Source organism: Microtus ochrogaster, chromosome 19 (genome assembly GCF_000317375.1).
Source record: "Microtus ochrogaster isolate Prairie Vole_2 chromosome 19, MicOch1.0, whole genome shotgun sequence".
Classification (NCBI taxonomy): Eukaryota; Metazoa; Chordata; class Mammalia; order Rodentia; family Cricetidae; genus Microtus; species Microtus ochrogaster.
This window is the reverse complement of record NC_022021.1, coordinates 6,147,148-6,165,997: the sequence shown is the minus strand read 5'-3', so window position 1 is coordinate 6,165,997 and position 18,850 is coordinate 6,147,148. Positions and strand designations below refer to the sequence as shown.

Genomic DNA, 18,850 nt, shown 5'->3' with positions numbered 1-18,850 from the left:
CTCTTCCTCCCATCTCCGTGGAGTGCTAGGATTATAGATGCATGCCTTTGCTGCCAGCTCCCCCACCCCCTGGGGCTGAACTCTGGTTATCAGGCTTGCGTATATAGTGCCTTTACCCACTGAGTCATATCATAGTAGTTTTTATACATTACTGTTTCTACTGTTTAATTAACATAAAAGTACTGGTTATACTTTAATTGGATGTTTTAACTACTATAGCTTTTTTTTTTTTTCGGCTTCCTGCAAATTGTTACTATTACATTCAATGAGTTATTTGAAAAATAAAAGTAATTTTTTTCATAATGCATTTTATTGCATGTATTCTTTCTGGGGAAAATAAAAGAGTGCTTAGCTTTTCCTTATAATTTATTTATTTATTTGCACTAAGGACAGACAGTTTCAACATTTACATCCTTTGTTAGTTTCCTAGGTAGCCATAACACAATTCCAGACACTGACATCTCAGGTTCTGAAGATGCAGACCCAAGTGTCAGCGGCTTTGTGCTTAGGGCCTCCTTGTGTGCTGCAGATGGCCATCCTCTAGCTCTTTCCCTGCCTTGTCATTCCTCCATGTATGTGCTCACATTCTCATCCCTTCTTAAAAGAGCTCAGTCATGACTGGACTTGGGCCCACCGCATACCCTTCTTGTAACTTCATCACCTTGTAAAGGCTGGCTTCAGAAGGCTGAACTTCAGCGTGAACTTGGGGGTGGGGAAAGCACATTACTTAGTTTTTAGTAATACTGTTGCTGTTTATAGTTGTGTGCGTGGGCCCAGGCCTTGTGCATGCAAGGCAAATGCTCCACTACTGAGCTTCAATCCCAGCCCTAATCATTTCTTCCTTTTTTGTTATTTTCAAAAGACTTTTATTTATGTATTATCAGGTTCTCCAGAGGAGCTGAGCCTACATAATGAATCTGTATATATTTAGAAAGGGGGTTTATTAGACTGACCATGGATGTCTTTCAACGGAAGGTCCAGGAATCCGTAGTTGTTCAGTCCACAAAGCTGGACGTCTCGGTTGTCTTCACTCTCACTGGAATCGCAGAGAAGCAAGCTCCAGTGCCAGTGAAGGGGTGATTTGCCAGAGGGGCAAGCACAAGCAGGCAGAGACCGAAGACTTCTCTCTTCCACTTCCTTTTATAGGACGTCAGCAGGAGGTGTGACCCAGATTGGAGGTGGGTTTACATCAAAAGATCTGTATTAAAGGTGTCCTTTCCCCATTTCAAATCATTTAATTAAGAAAAATCCCTTACTCCTGCTTTAATTTCAGTTAATTCCAGATGTAGTCAAGTTGCCAACCAAGAAGAGCCATGCCATTGTAGAGGAGTGTTTTGCCTGCATGTATGTAAGTGTGAAGTGTGTACACCTGGTGCCCTTAGAGACCAGAATTGGACGTCAGAGTCCTTGGAACTGGAGTTACAGATGTGTGTGCTAGGAACCAAACCCTGGTCCTCTGCAAGAGCAGCAGTCTCTTAAACCACCAGCCCTCATTTGTTGTTGATAGGTACTGGCTGACTGTTTTTAGTATAAATCTGTGAACTGTTTTAAGCTTCAGGTAAGAAGGCTGTGTATCTGATGTACTGAGGCTCCTTGATCTGTGTGCAAGCTTCAGCAGAGAAAGAAAGTCCTCTCAGATTTCTCTTTTTTAAAGCTGCATTTCTATCTATTTTGTGTGAGTGTGCCCCCCTTCTGCCCTGTGGCTTCCAGTGATTGAGTGCAGCTTGCCAGACTTGGTGTTGGTGTTTTTGCCAGCTGAGCCATCCACTGGCCCCTTGTCTGGGTGTTTTCGTTTGGTGGTTGAATGTGTTGCATGAAGGACCACGTGTGTGGAATTTTTAGATATATTTCACATTTTGCTGTAGACTGACAGATTGTAGCTCATGAGCTAGTGCTTGACGTTAGCTTCACGTGTGGTCCTCTAGGCCTGTGGTTCTCAGCCTTGGGTCACGACCCCTTTCTCAGCGCTCACATATCAGATAGCTGCATTATGATTCATAACAGTAGCAGAATTACAGTTGTGAGGTAGCAATGAGATCATTTTGTAATCGGAGGTCACTACAACATGAGCAACTGTTTTAAAGGGTCTCAGCATTAGGAAGGTTGAGACCTTTGCTCGAGACTCTGCCCCACAGCATCTCATGGTAGCTCGAGAGGCTTCTTTTGATGAAGTAAAGTGGGATTCGATGATTTAGATTCTTGAATAAACATGTATTTACACCCTCTTTTCAAAGTCTGATCCTGCTTGTCCATCTCTGGTGTGATTTCCCATTGACTTTAGAATTAAGTGTCTTATCTATGCATGTGGATAAGGCACTGTAGAGCTCCTTCTTGTCTGTCTTACAGAATTAGGGTTTCTTATAACCTCACAATAGATACATATGGTTCGATGGTATGGGAAGAGTATGCTTAAATTTGTAAGACTTTCCCATTTTCCTGTGTGAGCATATCATTTTATATTTCTACCAACAACAATGTGAGAATTCTGGGTGCTTCCATGTATATGCCAACACTTACTATTATCCGTCTTTTTTTTAGCTGTTGTGTGGTTGTGTAATGGTACCTCACTTTGCATTTGTCTGAAGAATGATACCTTTCCATGGATTTATGATATTGCTATGTCTTCTGTGGCAAAGTGGATGCTTGACTCTCACCTTTTAAAAAGTAATTGTCAGCTGAGTTGCAGCCACTGTGAAGCTGTTTCTTAGTTTCTGTTTTGTGGTTCCTGTAGCCACAGCGGGTTAGAAGATGTGCTGGAGAGCCGTCCTGTACCCTCACGCTTGCCTTTGCTAAGCTCTGCGGTTCAGCGGTCATGCTCAGATCTGCCCAGTTTTACTTGGTTTGTTCCTATTTGTATGGCTAGCTCTGTCTTGTCATACACGTAGTCAAGCAGAGGATCCCGTGAGTCCTCCGTGTTTCCTGCTGTCCCCCCAGCCATCTCTGACGTCCTCTGGCTTCGTTCCTGTGAGATGTGACCTTGTGGCACTGGTGTCCACTTCTCTGGAGGGCCATAGGTGCTGGCCCGTGATCACTAGTCTGTTTCTTTTCATTGCTGAGTTGCATTCCATGAAATGGATGTACCACAGTTTGCTACTCACCGTTGATTATTGATCCGCTGTGACAGACATTGAAGCAGCTATGTCCTTTAGATCAGATAGCAGTGCAAGTAAAAAGAAGCACATCCTTTACATTAATATACAGAATTTACTTTCATCTTTAGCAAATGGAAAAATTGTATGTCTGCAATAAATTTTTTCATGATTTTTTGTCTGCAATTGTTTTGCCTTTATATTACTGTATAAATGGGGTTGTGTAAAAATTTCTTGGGTAAAAATGGTTGCAAATGGGGCCATGTACTGACTGATCTATGTAGCATGAATTCTAATTGGTCTTAATAAATAAAATCCGGAGTCAGATATTAGGGGGTGAAAACTGAAGGGTCAGAGACGCAGAGCAGCCATCCACTACTAGAGAGACAGTGTTCAGGCGAAGGGGTGATCCTGTCTTCAGACTGCATCCTCACTACCCTTAGACTGCGTCTTCAGATTGCAACTCTTTCCACTAAACCTCAGACTGCCTTATATTCCTCTCTCCACCCACCCAGCCATATCACTCCTCTCTCCACTTCCCTAGTGCTGGGATTAAAGACCTGGGATCCCAAGTGCTGGGATCATCTCTGTGTGAGCTCTGTTTCTCTTTTAGACAGATTCAAACTCGTATAGTCCAGGGTGGCCTTGAGCTAACAGAGGTCGTCCCTCTGCCTCTTACTCCGGAGTCCTGGGATCAAAGGTGTGCACCACCACTCCCTGACTAAGAGTAGCTTAGCTCTGCATTCTTCAGGGAAGCTTTATTTGCTAAAACAAATTATCACTACAGATCTCCTTTCTCCTGGGGTTGCTTTTCTTTGTTTAGAGATAGATGACTGGCCTCTCTCTAGCTCTATCCCATAGTACACATGGCCTGGAAATTCTAGAAATTGCCTGTTTTTGTTCATTGTCTTATCTGTTGTCTCTCTGGTATGATCCCCTTCTCCCTGGTTCTGTGGAGATGGCTGGTTAAATCACTGAGTTTTCTCACAATCTCCTTTGGTTTGTTTGTTTTGAGGCAAGGTCTCTAGGTTGCCCAGGCTGCTAGAAGTTGCTCTATGGCCCAGGCAGACTTTGAGCTCTCAGTCTGTCCACCTCAGCCACCGGAGGCCTGGGATTTCAAGAGCGCTGCCAGGTTTGTCTTGATAGTCTCTTCTTAAATGGTTTTCCCACCACACCCTTGGTTTCTCCAGAATATCCCTTTTCGTTGTTTGCGATGGAGCTACAGTGGGGGCTTTCTAAAATTGTAAGTTCTTATTTGCTTTTACTTAAATTGAATTCCTTCTTAAAAATCAAATTCTATTTTTTTAATCTTTTTTTTTGAGACATGGTCGTTTGCTGCTCTAGATCAGTGGTTCTCAACCTTCCTAATGCTTCGACCCTTTAATACAGTTCCTTATGTTGTGATGACCCCAACTATAAAATTATTTTCATTGCTACTTCATAACTAATTTTGCTATTGTTATGAATTGTAATGTAGATATTTGATATGCAGGAAATCTGAAACCCTATGCAAGGGTTGCTCACTGGGCTGTGGTGGTGCACGATTCTTTTAATCCCAGCATTTAGCAGGTAGTTCTTTGAGTTTGAGGTCAGCTTGGTCTCCAAAATGAGTTCCAGGACAGCCAGGGCTACACAGAGAAATCCCTGTCTTGAAGAACCAAAAAAGGGGGGCTACTCAGACTCCAGGGTTCGTGACCCCCAGGTTTAGAACTGCTGTTCCAGAGGCTGTGGACCTGAGGGAATGAAGCCTGTACATGTAGAATAAAGTCTCATGCAATAGCCAACTTTATTCAGAAAATCAGACAATTTATACTCTGAGGGTGAAGAGGAGTCCCATGAGTAAAGTGTCCAATCACAAGGGCAAGCTGCACACAGCAGAAACGTGTTTTTCCTTAGAGGCACATGAACAGATAATGATAGGCAGCTGTAATGAATAACCTGAAGTAAACCCACTCCTATCTGCTCCACCTGGAAGGGCACAAAAGCACGTTCCAAGGACAATTCTGTGTTTTGAAGGAACTGAGGTCATAGGACTCTTGTCTTTTTTTTTTTTTTTTTTTTTTTTTTTTTTTTTTTTTTTTTTTTTTTGTCTTTTTTTTTTTTTTTTTTTTTTTTTTTTTTTTTTTTTTTTTTTTGGTTTTTCGAGACAGGGTTTCTCTGTGGCTTTGGAGCCTGTCCTGGCACTAGCTCTGTAAGACCAGGCTGGTCTCGAACTCACAGAGATCAGCCTGCCTCTGCCTCCCAAGTGCTGGGATTAAAGGCGTGCGCCACCACCGCCCGGCAAGGACTCTTGTCTTTTCTTGGAGTTTTCTCCCAAACACGCAGGAGTATCCTCACACGACTCCATTCTGGACCTTGTTTCAATAGGCTCTCACTATACAGCCCTGTTGGCTTGCCCAGTTTGTCTTAACCTCTCATATTTTACTATTAGCAGCAAGGAAAACCAGGCCACCTCGTCAACATGCTATTTTTGAAATAGCCTCACTCCCCAACAATGTGTAAATCCCTTATCTTTCAGCTATAGTTGATGGATCAGTAAGTTTGTTGTAAAGTCAGAACTGGGCGCTAGACCTAGCAGGAGTAGGACAGCTGCGGGGTGAAGATTCATCCACCTTGCTGCCTGGTGCTGGCGCTCCGCTACCCTCCCCCACCCTCCCCCACCCCGGGATCCTCTCCTGAGCTATGCCACCCACGAAATTTGATTCTAAATTCTAAAGTCACATTCTTTAGCTGCTGTTTCACTCTTCCTGATTTCTAGCCATTTGTCTCTTGTCTGTCCGGGCTTCAGCCTACTGTGCCCTCCATGTGGGAAGCTATGTGTTTCTCTGTCTCCTGCAGACAATGTCATAACTTAAATATCCAGTGTCATAACTTCCTGTCCCCCTCCATCCTCACTTCTGTTTCCTCCCTCCCATTCCCTTTTTCTCCTCCCTTTTCAATATTTGACCCCTCCCCCCCCCCGCCCTGCCCCTTGCTGTGGACTCTCTCTCTGCTCCTCAGGCAGGTCTTAAACCTAGGTGATGCTCTCACCTTAGCCTCCCAAGTAGCTGGACTATAGATGGGAACCACAGCTCCTGGCTAAGCCCATCTGCCGTTCACCTCTGCTTTCCTTAAGACACCGAAGATCACCAAAGATCTCTGCTGTTTCTAACAAGAACCACCTTCCTCTGTCTTCCAATAACATGATGCTCCTTTCTGTCTGAGACCTTATAGATTCATCTTTTTTGTTTACTTTTGGATTTCTCTGTGTGGCTCTGGGTGTCCTGGAACTCACTAGGTAGACAAGGTTGGCCTTGAACTCACAGAGATCCACCTGCCTCTGCCTCCTGAGTGCTGGGATTAAAGACGTACTCCATCACGGTCCAGCTCACACTTTTGTCTTTAACACATGAATTTCTCTCTGCCCTTTTTCTAAAGTGTACTTTGAACTCTAAATCCTTTCCTAGTATCTATTTCCAAAAGCAATTTTTGTAGTGTCATCCTACTTCTGGATGCTAAGATCTGTGTTAGCTTGCCAAGCCTTCCCTAACACCTCAGACTGGTAGGCCTAAACACAGACTTCTGTTATACAACTCTGGCTGCAGTTCAAGAACAAAGCATTGGGCTAGTTCTCCTGAGTGTCAAGAACTCTTCCTCTAGCAATCTGTCTTCAAAAACTATTTTATTGTGTTTAATGAAAAGCTATTAGAGATTATGAATTATATATTTTATTTAATGGGATAAGTTCATGTTTGTGAATTTCCCCAGTGAAGATTCACTTAGAAGAATAGAAGGCTGGTCATGACCAACAGAAAGGAACTGATGGGCCTGGCCTTCATCCTCTCTTCTCTGCAGCTCTTCCAAGTAAAGACGCTGTCGACTTTTGTTCTAGGTGATCTTTCAAGGCTGTTTAAATAGCACAGTGATGTGGGAAGGTCATTGGTTAATTAATAAACTGCTTGGCCTGATAGGTCAGAACATAGGTGGGTGGAGTAGACAGAACAGAATGCTGGGAAGAAGGGAAGTGAGGCAGATGCCATGCCGCGAAGATGGACGTATGCTAGAATCTTCCTGGTGGGTCACCACCTCGTGGTGCTACACACATTAATGGAGGTGGGTTGATAAGGATGTGAGAGTTGGCTGGAGCTAATTGGCCAATCAGTGTTTAAATGAATACAGTTTGTGTGTTGTTATTTCGGGGCATAAGCTAGCCAGGCAGTTGGGAGCCGGGCAGCAGGAACGCAGCTCCTTCTACAGCACAGAGCCTTGTGACAGAGACAGAGATATCCTACATTCCTTTGACCTGGGAAAAATGTCTGTTCCTTTGGCTTCCTAGTGTCTGTTCAGTGCCCAGTTGCTGTATCCCATAGACTTAACTTCTGAGTAGTTCTTTCTTTGCTCTGTGTTTTCATCCTTATAGATAACTGCCCATGTTTATAACCACAGGCTCCCATTTAAATATTAAAATGAATCTAGTCTCAGAGTGAAGGGCGTAACCCTATTTATTTGTGCAGGGGATAGGAAGTTGGGATGATGTAAATGATGCACAACTTAGGGAACTTGTGTAACAATAGTCTGAAAAAAGTTTTTAGGATTTTTTTTTGCATGTGGAAGTATTTTAAAGCTGACTTGATAGTTTTTCTTTTTCCCCCTGATGATTATGTCAAAGAAAATTTGAGGTGAGAGACTATATGCCATGTTCTTGTTAACATGCTGAAGGCAGTTCTTACCTTTGTGTTCCTGTGGGCTTTACGGCAGCGTGCTGCATAGACTTGCAGAGTGAAACACAAGACCAGTCTCTAACCGGAGTACAGCTCCTTCCACCGTGCTCTTTCAGTTCTTATCAAATGCTGTCTTTTGCAAAAGTCCAGGTCTAGAATTATGTCTTCTCTGTTGTAATAGGAATGAAGACCTGAAGCAGATGCTGGAGAGCAACAAAGATTCTGCCAAGCTGGATGCTATGAAGCGGATTGTTGGGGTAGGTCAAATGGTCAAGGATTTTGACTTTTGGAAGCTGAGTAGGCTGTGATTATATTCACCATGTATACCAAGTCACAGGAATACATTAACTTGTTCTTTGTTACTAATGTAGACTACCTGTTTAAGAGTGTCAAGGGAGCAGAAACATAAGAAGTCAAGAAACATGTTCTAGTTCCATCTGTTCTGCTTCAATTTTCCACCTCTAATATCAAGATATTTCTTCTCTGAGATTGAATAAATCATTTTGAAGACAAAATAAGGCAATAGTTTAACCCTACTTTCACTTGCAGGAATGTAAGGATTTTTGGGATCTTTTTGCCTACAGTTGTGAGCACAGAGAGCTGTGCATGAAAGCTGAAATACTGTTTTCCCGTAGCAGAGTCTTCATCCTGTCTGAAACAAGGCATCAGGTGTTGCTAGGATGCTTAGTGAGGCGGTACGAAGACCGATCTGAAAGGACCGCTGAAGGAGTTGTATCTACAGCAACTGTAGATGACTTGTCCTTGCTTCCATTTGAATGGTGGATGTCGTTTGGCAGTGTCAGCAAAATGCTGATGAATCTATTTTTAATATTTTAGTTATTAATATTATACTTCATAATACATATACGTAATAGCTTTGTGTGAACAAAATTTCAATTTTCACAACTTAACTGCAGCTCCCCAACAACTTGTTCAGATTTAGATTGTGATAGTGTACTGGTTAAGTAGTTACGTGTTGACGTTTTGTATGCCAGCCTTCAGTCCACAGATGACTGTGTAAATTCCCAGTGTGAATCCTGAATACTTATTAGTCATTTCAGGTCTTTCAAATTGGACTGTGATTGGTTGTTACAGCTGCTATTCAGTCTAGCTGCAGACAGCAAATGGTGTAGTTGCAGCCTTGTTTCCTGTAATATTTTACAAAATGGATAATTGGAAGATGGGTTTGGTTCCCAAATAAGCAACATTAGCAAACAAAATAAAAAGTGATTACATTGTTAGTGAAATTGAGCCTGAGGCTTGGTAGATTGTGCGGAGATTGACATCACTGTTAGAAAGACACTTACATTTCTAGCCGAGGGTCTTAGGAAAGGGCTGGATTAAAAGAAAGTTGAGCGGAGGAAGTGATGGTATTAGAAAAAAACAAAAAGAAGAAAAAAGAAAACTTCCTATTAATTAAAGGGTTTCTAAGAGATACTTGACAACATTACAGGTACGAAAGTAGCATATTGGGAATGGACCCAGACTTGGAAAGGTTAAAACTTTACCACACAGAGAGAAGGTGTTCAGCATGGGTTAAGCGAAGAAAAGATGACAGCTGTCCAGCTGCTCTTGCCAGTTAATTCTCAGTGCGTCACTTTATTATATGTTTATGAAATAGCAGTATACATTGCTATTTAGAATTTTTCTATTGTGATTATTTTAATGGGAATAGCTCCCATAGATGTTTGAACAGTTTGGGAAGGCTTGGGAGGTATGGCCTTGTTGGAGGAGATATGTCACTATTGGCTTTGAGATTTAAGAAACCCACACCAGGCCCCATGTCTCTCTCTCTGCCTGCTGCTTTTTAATCAGGATATAAAGCTCTCAGCTACTGCCCCAGCACTATGCCTGTCTGTTTCTCACCATGATGATCATGGACTAATCCTCTGAAACCATAAGAAAGCTCCTAGGTAAATGCTTTTACAAGAGTTGTCTTGGCCATGATGTTTCCTCACAGCAGTAGGACCAAAACGAAGATGGCTTTATTAAAGTAGGTATAAATGTTTTGAAAGAACCTTTAAAAAGGCATAGATCAATTATACTTTTTGCAGCGAATTCCTAAAATTGTTTTTCATGGCTTCAGCTCGCATTCCTGCAGATCACAGGCGTGTACTACCATGCAAAGTAGAGATCGCCCTTATGTCTTCAGACTGTGGCTATAGCATTCCATTAAATCATTTTATTTTACTAAACCCTAGGACTGGTGTAATTCCTAATTCAGAGGTGGGGGAAAGTATGTTAAATACTTAATAAAAATTAAAAAAAAATGTTTTTTAGCCAGCGGTGGTGATGCATGCTCTTAATCCTAGCACTTGGGAGGCAGAGACAGGCGGATCTCTTTTGAGTTTGTGGCCAGCCTGCTCTACAAAAGAGTTCCAGGACATCTATAGCAGTTACACAGAGAAACCCTGTCTCAAAAAAACCCCAGGAAACAAGCAAACAAACAAATAAATAATTAATAAAAATTTTAAAATGTGACATAATAATAGTGCTTTCTTTATTTCTGTTAAGGCAATAATAATCTATACTCCCGGCATCAGAGCAGCCAGGTTTTGACGAGGGGCTAAGACTGCAGTGGGAGAAAGAGGAGGTCTTACTCAGCAGTCCCAGGAAAAGCACAAGAATGTGGAGTTGAGCTCCTGCCTCATGTCATAAAACAAACTGGAGTAGATCGGAGACTGAAGGTGCAAAATCCAGAAGAAATTGGAGGGAAGCTTCATGGTGCTGGCTTCAACCAAGCGTCTTAGATCTGAGGTCAAGGCCAAGCAACAACAGGATAGGGAGATTATATTATATCCAAACCAAAGGCGTCTTCAGAGTGGGAGAGCATCCTTACGTCATTCACCAGATTAAAGGGCCAGGCTCTAGAGCACAGAGGTGGTATCTGGTTGAACAGCTAAAACAGTCCAGGGAAGTGGCTGAAAGACCTGGGGAGGCCTCCTCCTGCGAAGACCAGCAGAGGACCAGAGAGTGCAGGGAAATGCTGTGTGTCTTTAATCATTAGGAGGGTGGCAGTCGCCCACAGTGAGACCACCATACTCTCCGTAGGATCCATTGTAAAAACAAAGAAACTCAAGTGTTATAGTAAAGATGTTGACTATAAATTGGAGCCTTCCTGCACTACTGGCTGGAATGTAAAATGGTGCTATGTGAAGCAGTATAGTAGTTAAATTAAAAGCAGGTCTGCCATGTGATCTAACAACTCCATTTCTGTGTACAGGCACAAAAAAACTGGGACCTTGAACTGATTTATTCAGCAGAGTTTTCACAGTAGCCCATGGGTAGACATAGCTGTGTGCTCTTTATTGAATGCACAGGGCGGACTATTATGAGGAAGGAATGAGATTCTGACATATGCTGTAGCAGGGCTGTTAAGTGAGAAGTAGTGTTGTGTGATTCTGCATATGAGACAGTCAGATGCAGGAGCAGAAGGTGGTTCCTGAGGCCGTGGAGAGGGAAGAAGATGGAAGCTTTGTGTGTGTGAGTGACTGTATGTGGAAGTCAGAGGGCTGCCTTGGTGCTTGCTGGTCCTTGCCCTTTGCCATGTTTGAGACAGGTCTCCTGTTCCTCTGCTGTGTCTGCCAGAATAGCTGGCCTGGACATCTGGAATTCTCTTGTCTCCCTGGAGACATACCATACTCTCAGGTGCTGCTGTGCTTCTGGCTTGTGTGTTGTTCTGGAGTTCAAATCCGGGCCTCATGATTGCATGCCAGGGGTTTTACCTGCTCGGCCACACCTCAGTTCTGTAGTGTCGTGGGTTCCTAGTTCTGTCTCTGCTCAGTGTCTTCACCCATTGCTCTATTCTTTTCTTTTTCTTAGAAAGTCTGTCTTCTTACTGTTTAGATGTTTGGTTTACTTTCAGATGACAGAAACGTTCCTTTGGAACAAGGATGCAAAGTGGCATTCTGAGCCCTTTGTGTGTGGAAATAGGCTATTTAGTGGGATTATTGGCTTTCAATGCTTTTTCTTCTGAAATATGTATACATTTTATTCTCAGTTTGTTTGACTTTAGATTAGGGAATAAAAATGTGATGACAACCTGATTGCTTTTTCTCCTCTCCTCTTTTTGAGAGTGTGTTTTATCAGTCTGGTGGATTCAATATTTTGAAGAAAAATAAATTTAATAAGATTTGGTTGGTGTTTGCTTTGTTACAGCATTGACAAACTATTTTTTAAATCTGTCTATTTTGAGTTGAGTTCCATTACTTTCTTTTTCTTAGTCTGCCTGTTTTCTATTGATTTGCCTGTATTTTGTTTAGTTTTTTTCTTTTATCTGTCTTTCGTGTTTCTGTCATGCCACTTGTCAAATTGATAATGACTCCCCTTTCTCATCTAACTGTTGGTTATATATTGAATATTTTGAGCTGGTGTTGTAATTTTTGTCATGTCTTATATTCTCCCATTATATTTTCAAATTCAGTAATGATAACTTTATCTGAAGGATTTCTTTTCTAGTTCAAAATTACATTGTTCCCAAAATGCTACTTTTTTCAGATCATTTTAAAAGATGATCTTAGACATATTTCCTCCTGTTTTTTATCCACTTCTTTAAGAGAATGTATGTTTCCTCTATGGGATGTTTTTTAACCTCATTTTGTCCTGTATTAGGTCATGTGTATGTAGCAAGTTCTTCCAGGGTGTCTCTGTTTTCCAGAATGTCTGTTTGGGATTGTTCTTTACAAACTTTCTACACTCTTAACTTAGTACATTTAGGCTCAGTTGCTAGTAGAAGACCAAGTGTCTGCAGAGCAGAGTGGAAGGAACAGGAAGCTAGAATTCTGCACCCTTTGTCTCAGGAATGATATACACATTTCATGAAGTGTACCAATGGAAGTAATGTTCATACTTTTCTAGTTCTTTGTGAGTGTGTTGGAAATAGGTAAAATAGTTTGCTTTGTTATGTGAAGATGTTAGAAAAGGCAATATAGGAACCGAGAGATCTAGTCACATGCTTATGTATTAGGTGTGTGTGTGTGTGTGTGTGTGTGTGTGTGGTTTTTTGAGTCAGGGCTTCTCTGTGTACCTCTGGCTGTCCTGGAGCTAGCTCTTATAGAGCAGGTTGACCTTGAACTCACAGAGATCTGCCTGCTTCCCAAGTGCTAGGATTCAAGTCTTGTGCCACTACTGCCCAGCAAGGTATTAGGTTTTATTAGATGCAATTATGATCAGGTGGTAATTTATACTATGGAAAGGTGATGTCTTACATCTATATTATATTCCCTAGATTGTTACTAATATGCAGAAAGTTGTTTTTTAAAATATGCTTGCCAATAAATCGCTATGCAGAAATCTGTTGATTTTCATTGTGTGGATGGATTATATGTGATTAAAAGTATTCTGGATTCTCTCTGTAGCAAAATGGAGATGACAGAGGACTCAAAAGTTGTAGATAGATCATTAGAAGCAAGTCATTTAGAAATAACAGAGCTTGGAAAGGAATTGAAAATATAGACCCGCAGAGTTCTGTTGCTTGCCCCTGCCCTTTTTCTCTTTTTTGAGACAAGGACTCTCTATGTATCCTTATCTGGCCTATAACAGAGTTTTCCCTGACTCTGCCTCTTGAATGCGAGGATCACATGGGCTTGTGCCAGCACGCCCGGCTTCTGTTGATAATTTCAAAACATCTAAGGCATTTCCTACTGGAACATTGGAAGAAAAGAGAAAGGGGCTGTGTTTGAAGAAATAATGGCAAAAACTTTTCAAGTTTGATAATGACACGTTAATAGAGATCCTGTAAACCAGGAGATAATCAGGATAAAGTACAGCTAAACCATGTGCTAACATAATAGTCAAACCATGAAAACCAAAAATAAAGATTGTTGAAAATAACTGGTAGAAGTGACCCATTCATTTAGGGAGCTGTGGGTTGGAGTGAACATGGCTTGTCTCCAGAAAACGTGTCTGTCGGAAGATCATGGTAAAGTACTGGGAGAAAGAGCTGTCAATCCAGAGTCTTACATCTAGTGAGAAAATCCTTCAAGAATGAGGGACTAACACATTGCCAGGTAAGGGAAGTTAGCAAGACCTATTTTTATAAACTGTTCATAGAAATTCTTCAGGCTGAAAGGAAATGATATCAGGTGGAGTTTTAGGGAGCTCATTCAAAATTTTGGTATGCAAAAGGACTAATTTTATTCTTCTCAAGACAGTTATTACCTCACTGTTTTATCCTTAGAGAATATATTTTGATCATATTTGTCCTCCAACTCCTTCCAGATCCTCCCCCACCTTCCCTACCTACCCTCATGTCTTCCCCACCTCTCTCCTCCCACCCTCCCATTCCATCTCTCTTAAATCCATGAGTCCAGTTTGTTGGCCAACTACTCCAGGCTTGGGGTCTGTGGTAGAGTGTGGTTGATACACCTGTTGCCATTGTTAAGTATTGGATCCCCGGTTACTGGATTCCTCCACCACTGCTGCAATAAGCAAAATCAAACCAAAACAAAATCAAACCCAGGTTTAATAAACAGGGCAATGCAAAGCAGAGCACTCCCGTGTGGCCCTCAGGAAGGCAGAATACAGGGCAAGAGGGCACACCAGGCAGATCTATTGGCCAGGTCTTAAGTAGCGGTTAGGTGTGGTTCCGAACATTTTTGGGGGAGGAGCCGCCAATGGTGGGTATTCTGAGATGAGGCAGGGTTTGGGGAGAGAGAGATGGGGGAGGGAGATTGAAGTGGGGCTTTCACCAGAATATTCCAGACTCTGGGTATATGGATGCCAGGGGCTGGGGTGGAGCTTCCGGCAGATCAATGGCACCATTAAAGAAAGCTGTCTTTTCCTGTAACCAGTAGCCCCTCCACTAGGGGTGGGACTTTGTGCTCACCTACCTTCCTCCTGCTCTTCTGTCTGTCTGAAGCTTATGTGGCCTTGTGTATGCTGTCACCATTTCTGTGAGCTTGTGCGTGCATCAGCCCTTTGTATCTGGAGAACAGTTTCTTTGAAGCCGTCTAACACCTGAGATTTGAAGCACCTTTCTCCCGCTTCCAAATAGTTCCCAGAAGCTGCGTGTGGCTGTAAACAGATGTACTCGCAGCACGCAGGAGACAGAGACAAGGAGATCTCTGTGAGTTCTCGGCCAACCTAGTTTACATAGCAAGTTCCAGGACAGCCAAGAAGACAGGGAGAGACTGTCTCAAAAACAGAAACTAGCCAACCCATGGCAACTCTAGCACTTGGGCAGTGGAGTTAGCTCGTGAACACTGGCTTACTTAATTCTCTAAAGCCACATGTCAGCCTTGTGTGGAGAGATGGGACACAGACACTCCATTTAGTACTCCAAAGTCTCTTATTCTCTGCACGCTGTCTCTGTGGGTCTCCGTGTTAACTACCGTCTACTGCAGGAAGTTTCGCTGACAGGGATCGAATGGTGCAGTGATCTGTAGGTAAAGCAGTACGTTTTATTGCTATGTCCACTTAGCGCAAAATAGTAGTACTTTTTCCTCTAGGGTTCATGACCTGTCTAGCCACAGGTCTGCCTGAGAAATTTTTAATGGACACAGATATAATATATATGACAACTGTATCAGAAAGGCCAGTGGGAAGGGGAGATTAAGAGTCCATATTGTCATAAATTTAATGTATTTACTTGACCTGGTCAGTGTTCTGGATCTGTCTGTCTGTCATCTGTGTGTCTGTATGTTAGTCCATTCCTCTGTCCCTCTATCTGCCTTCTGCCTCTTTTTCTCTTCAGGAAGAATTACTACAAAATTATACAAAGCTCGAAAAAGTTAATATAAAAGAAAAATACTCTCAGTTCACAAAGCACTTGCCTTATAAGATGTCTTAGTTACTGTTCTATTGTGTGAAGAGACACCATGACCAAGGCAACCCTTAGAAAAGAAAGCATTTAATTGGGGACTTGCTTAGTGTCAGTGGGTTAGTCCATTATCATCATGGTGGAACGCAGACGGACATGGTGCTGGAGCAGTAGTTGAGAGTTTTACATCCTGATCCAGATCCAGACACAGGGCCTGGTCCACCTCCATGATCACCTCCTCCAACATGGATACATCCTCCCCAACTCCTGATCTTCCCCAAGCAGCTCATCAACTGGGGACTGAGTATGCAAAAGTTTGAGCCTGTGGAGACATTTTAGTCAAACCATCACATTCTACTTCCCAACCCCTGTAAACATGTAGCCATTTATGTCCAGATAGTCTTTCACAGTCTCAATACTATTTAAAAGTCCAAAATCTCTTCTGAGATTCTAGGCAATCTCTTAACTGTAGCCTCTGTAAGATAAAGATCTAATGGTAGATGACATGCTCCCAACATAGAGTGCACAGAATATACACTGCCTTCCAAAAGGAAGGAAAGGGGGCAGTAGTGGAGCAAAGGAAGACCGAAAGCCAGCAGAGAGCGAACTCCAAATCCCGTCTATCCATGGCTGATGTCGAAACACTTCAACTTCCAGTTTTGTTGACTGCAGCACATTTCTTTCTCGCGGGCCGGCCCCACATCTGGTCTGCAGCTCTCCTTGGCAGGCATCCCATGACTTTGGCAATTCCAACATCTCGGGGTCTCCAGTGCAGTCCAGGCTTCCCCTCCACAGCTTCATTCACTGTGCTTTTCAGGTTCCATCATGGAGTGCCCTCCAAACCCCTGGCCTCAGCTCTTCCCTTGAGAACAGCGAGCGAAGGTCCACAGTGCCTTTCCTGTTTCCTTCTTGATTCTAAAGCCAGAGCCAAACCTAAGCTGCTGAGTGTTTCTGCATATGCTTGTTCCCTTTGCTGTCTAAGCTTTCCTTTAGTTCCTTTTCATAAGTTGGAAGCCTAGCTGGCTGGGTCTTGCCCTGAGCGGAGCACTCCCTTTATTACATTGGGCATCAGAATCTTGCCCCCCCACTTCCCTGCCAGAGATTCTTTCTTTGTGTAGCCCTCACTGTCCTTGAACTCGCTCTGTAGACCAGGCTGGCTTTGAACTCACAGAGATCCACCTGCCTCTGCCTCCTGGTATCTCCTTGTGCTCAGGGCTTTAATACATTTAGCTCAGAATTTTCGTTGATTTTATCTCCTTCTGCCCAGGACATGGCTCCAACACTGAATGTTCCATGTTCTTTTCTTCCTCACACTGTATTTTTTGTAGTTTTTATCACCTTATTTGTTTCTTCATTACAGAACTGTATAAGTGCAGTCACTGATAACCATATGACAGAGTCAATACTAGACTGTCTCAGCCTCCCAAAGGCCGGGATTATACATATGCACTTCTATGCCTAGGTGACTTGCAAAGTATTCTCAAAATGTCTTAACAGAAAGGAATTTTAAGAAATTTTTACTGGAATTACAAAGCATAAAACATCACATAGCATTTATATAACACACATGTTTCATGCATTAATAAAACTGATATACTACTTTAGTTGGCTAAAGACTATTTTGAGAATGAGAAGAAAATAAATGTACAAATAGATATAAAATAAAGATAAATAACGAGAAATAAATTGCAGCACATGAGAAATTATAAAATATAGTTTGCAAAGTGTTGATTATAAATTGTAGGAGGTTTTTCTAGAAAGGAGCCTAGTCAGATCCCTGGGGATGGCTCTAGCCTGGGAGGGGAGAATCAGGTCCTCAGGGATAGCTATAGCGTGGGAGGTGAGAGTCAGATCCCTGGGGATGGCTCTAGCCTGGGAGGGGAGAATCAGGTCCTCAGGGATAGCTATAGCGGGGAGGTGAGAGTCAGATCCCTGGGGATGGCTCTAGCGAGGATGCGATAGCATAGGAAGGGAGAGTGTAGTCAGAAATGTGATAGGAATAGAACCAGAGAGGGCCAGGTTCTGTTCTGGGGTGACTGCTTGGCTAACAGCGTTTCAGAGGAGATTTCAGTGCAGATGAGAGGACATTAGAATAGTAAGTGGACTAGTCTGTGCTGTAGACCGTCAGACACTTCTGAAATCTTCTGAGTTAGGCTGGCGTGTAAAGTAGAGGATTTGGTGGTGGGGGCCCTTTTTTTCTGTCATGGTGCCAGGATGGAACCTAGGATCTTTTGCATGCTAGATAAGCCTTCTGCCACTGATCTACACCCCTGCTCCTCAAAGTAGGATTCAATAGTAAGCTCTCTGTTACCAGTAACCTTTTTGAGATCCTGCTCCAATGACGAATCTAGGGTATACAAAAAATTCACAGTTGCATCCAGGGCTAGACTTTTCTATCTGAGGGTAAATAAGGAAGTGCACACGCTTTTCTGATGCTTTCTCTTTTACTTCATCTAGAAAAATCTCTTTCTAAAAATGTCTCCACCTAATTACATCTCTTTACATACAGCTCCATATCTCTGTCCTACACATCTGTATACATAGTTACATGTATTTCCCACAGTTACATTCTCTGCACATTCTCCATACACTCTCCACTCAGCTTCACACCGTCACACTTCTGTGCACAGCTGCTTCTCTCCACACAGCCATATCCTTCCTCCTTCACACACATCTCCTACACAAGCTCTCTTCTGTACAGCTACATCTTCTGTATCTCTCTACCCACCTGCCACATCTCTCCGCACTTCTTTTTCTCTCTGCACATTCAGCTACATTTCCCTTTCAGTGTGCTTGTGCATGCGCGCGCGCGCGCGCACACACACACACACACACACACACACACACACACACACACACACATACACACACTTCTTTTACAGCAAAGCCTCTGAACAAGTATGAAGCACATTTTCAGGGTCACATAGCACTTCTTGAGCAAACAGTAAGAAACAAAGCCATACTGATCACACAGTTTTTCTTGGGCTGAAGGGGAGGGTTGCGCTGACCAGGCATGGTGAGTAAGTAGGCATGTAGCTCTGAGAGGTCAGGGTTTCTGTACAGAAAGTGACACTGAAATCAGGACTAGAACAATAGACAGTTAGCTGGCTGAACTTTGAGTTTAGAAGTACATGCAGAAAGTCCATTACTGGCCGGGCGGTGGTGGCGCACGCCTTTAATCCCAGCACTCGGGAGGCAGAGGCAGGCGGATCTCTGTGAGTTCGATACCAGCCTGGTCTACAGAGCTAGTTCCAGGACAGGCTCCAAAGCCACAGAGAAACCCTGTCTCGAAAAACCAAAAA

At 42.8% G+C, this 18,850-nt stretch overlaps 1 protein-coding gene across 2 annotated transcripts in view; it reads left to right on the top strand.

Moving 5' to 3' along the window:
- Positions 1-18,850, top strand: part of Ap3b1 (adaptor related protein complex 3 subunit beta 1) — a 201,626-nt gene that overhangs the window by 20,445 nt on the left and 162,331 nt on the right. The window contains exons 1-2 of one of the 2 annotated variants that reach the window (XM_026783761.1): positions 4,151-4,221; positions 7,971-8,046. In XM_026783761.1, coding sequence (XP_026639562.1) covers positions 7,990-8,046 — 57 coding nt within the window. In that variant the 5' untranslated portion in view covers positions 4,151-4,221; positions 7,971-7,989. Of the gene's footprint in view, positions 1-4,150; positions 4,222-7,970; positions 8,047-18,850 lie in introns of those variants that run through there. The other variant, XM_005356483.2, reaches the window with a different exon arrangement.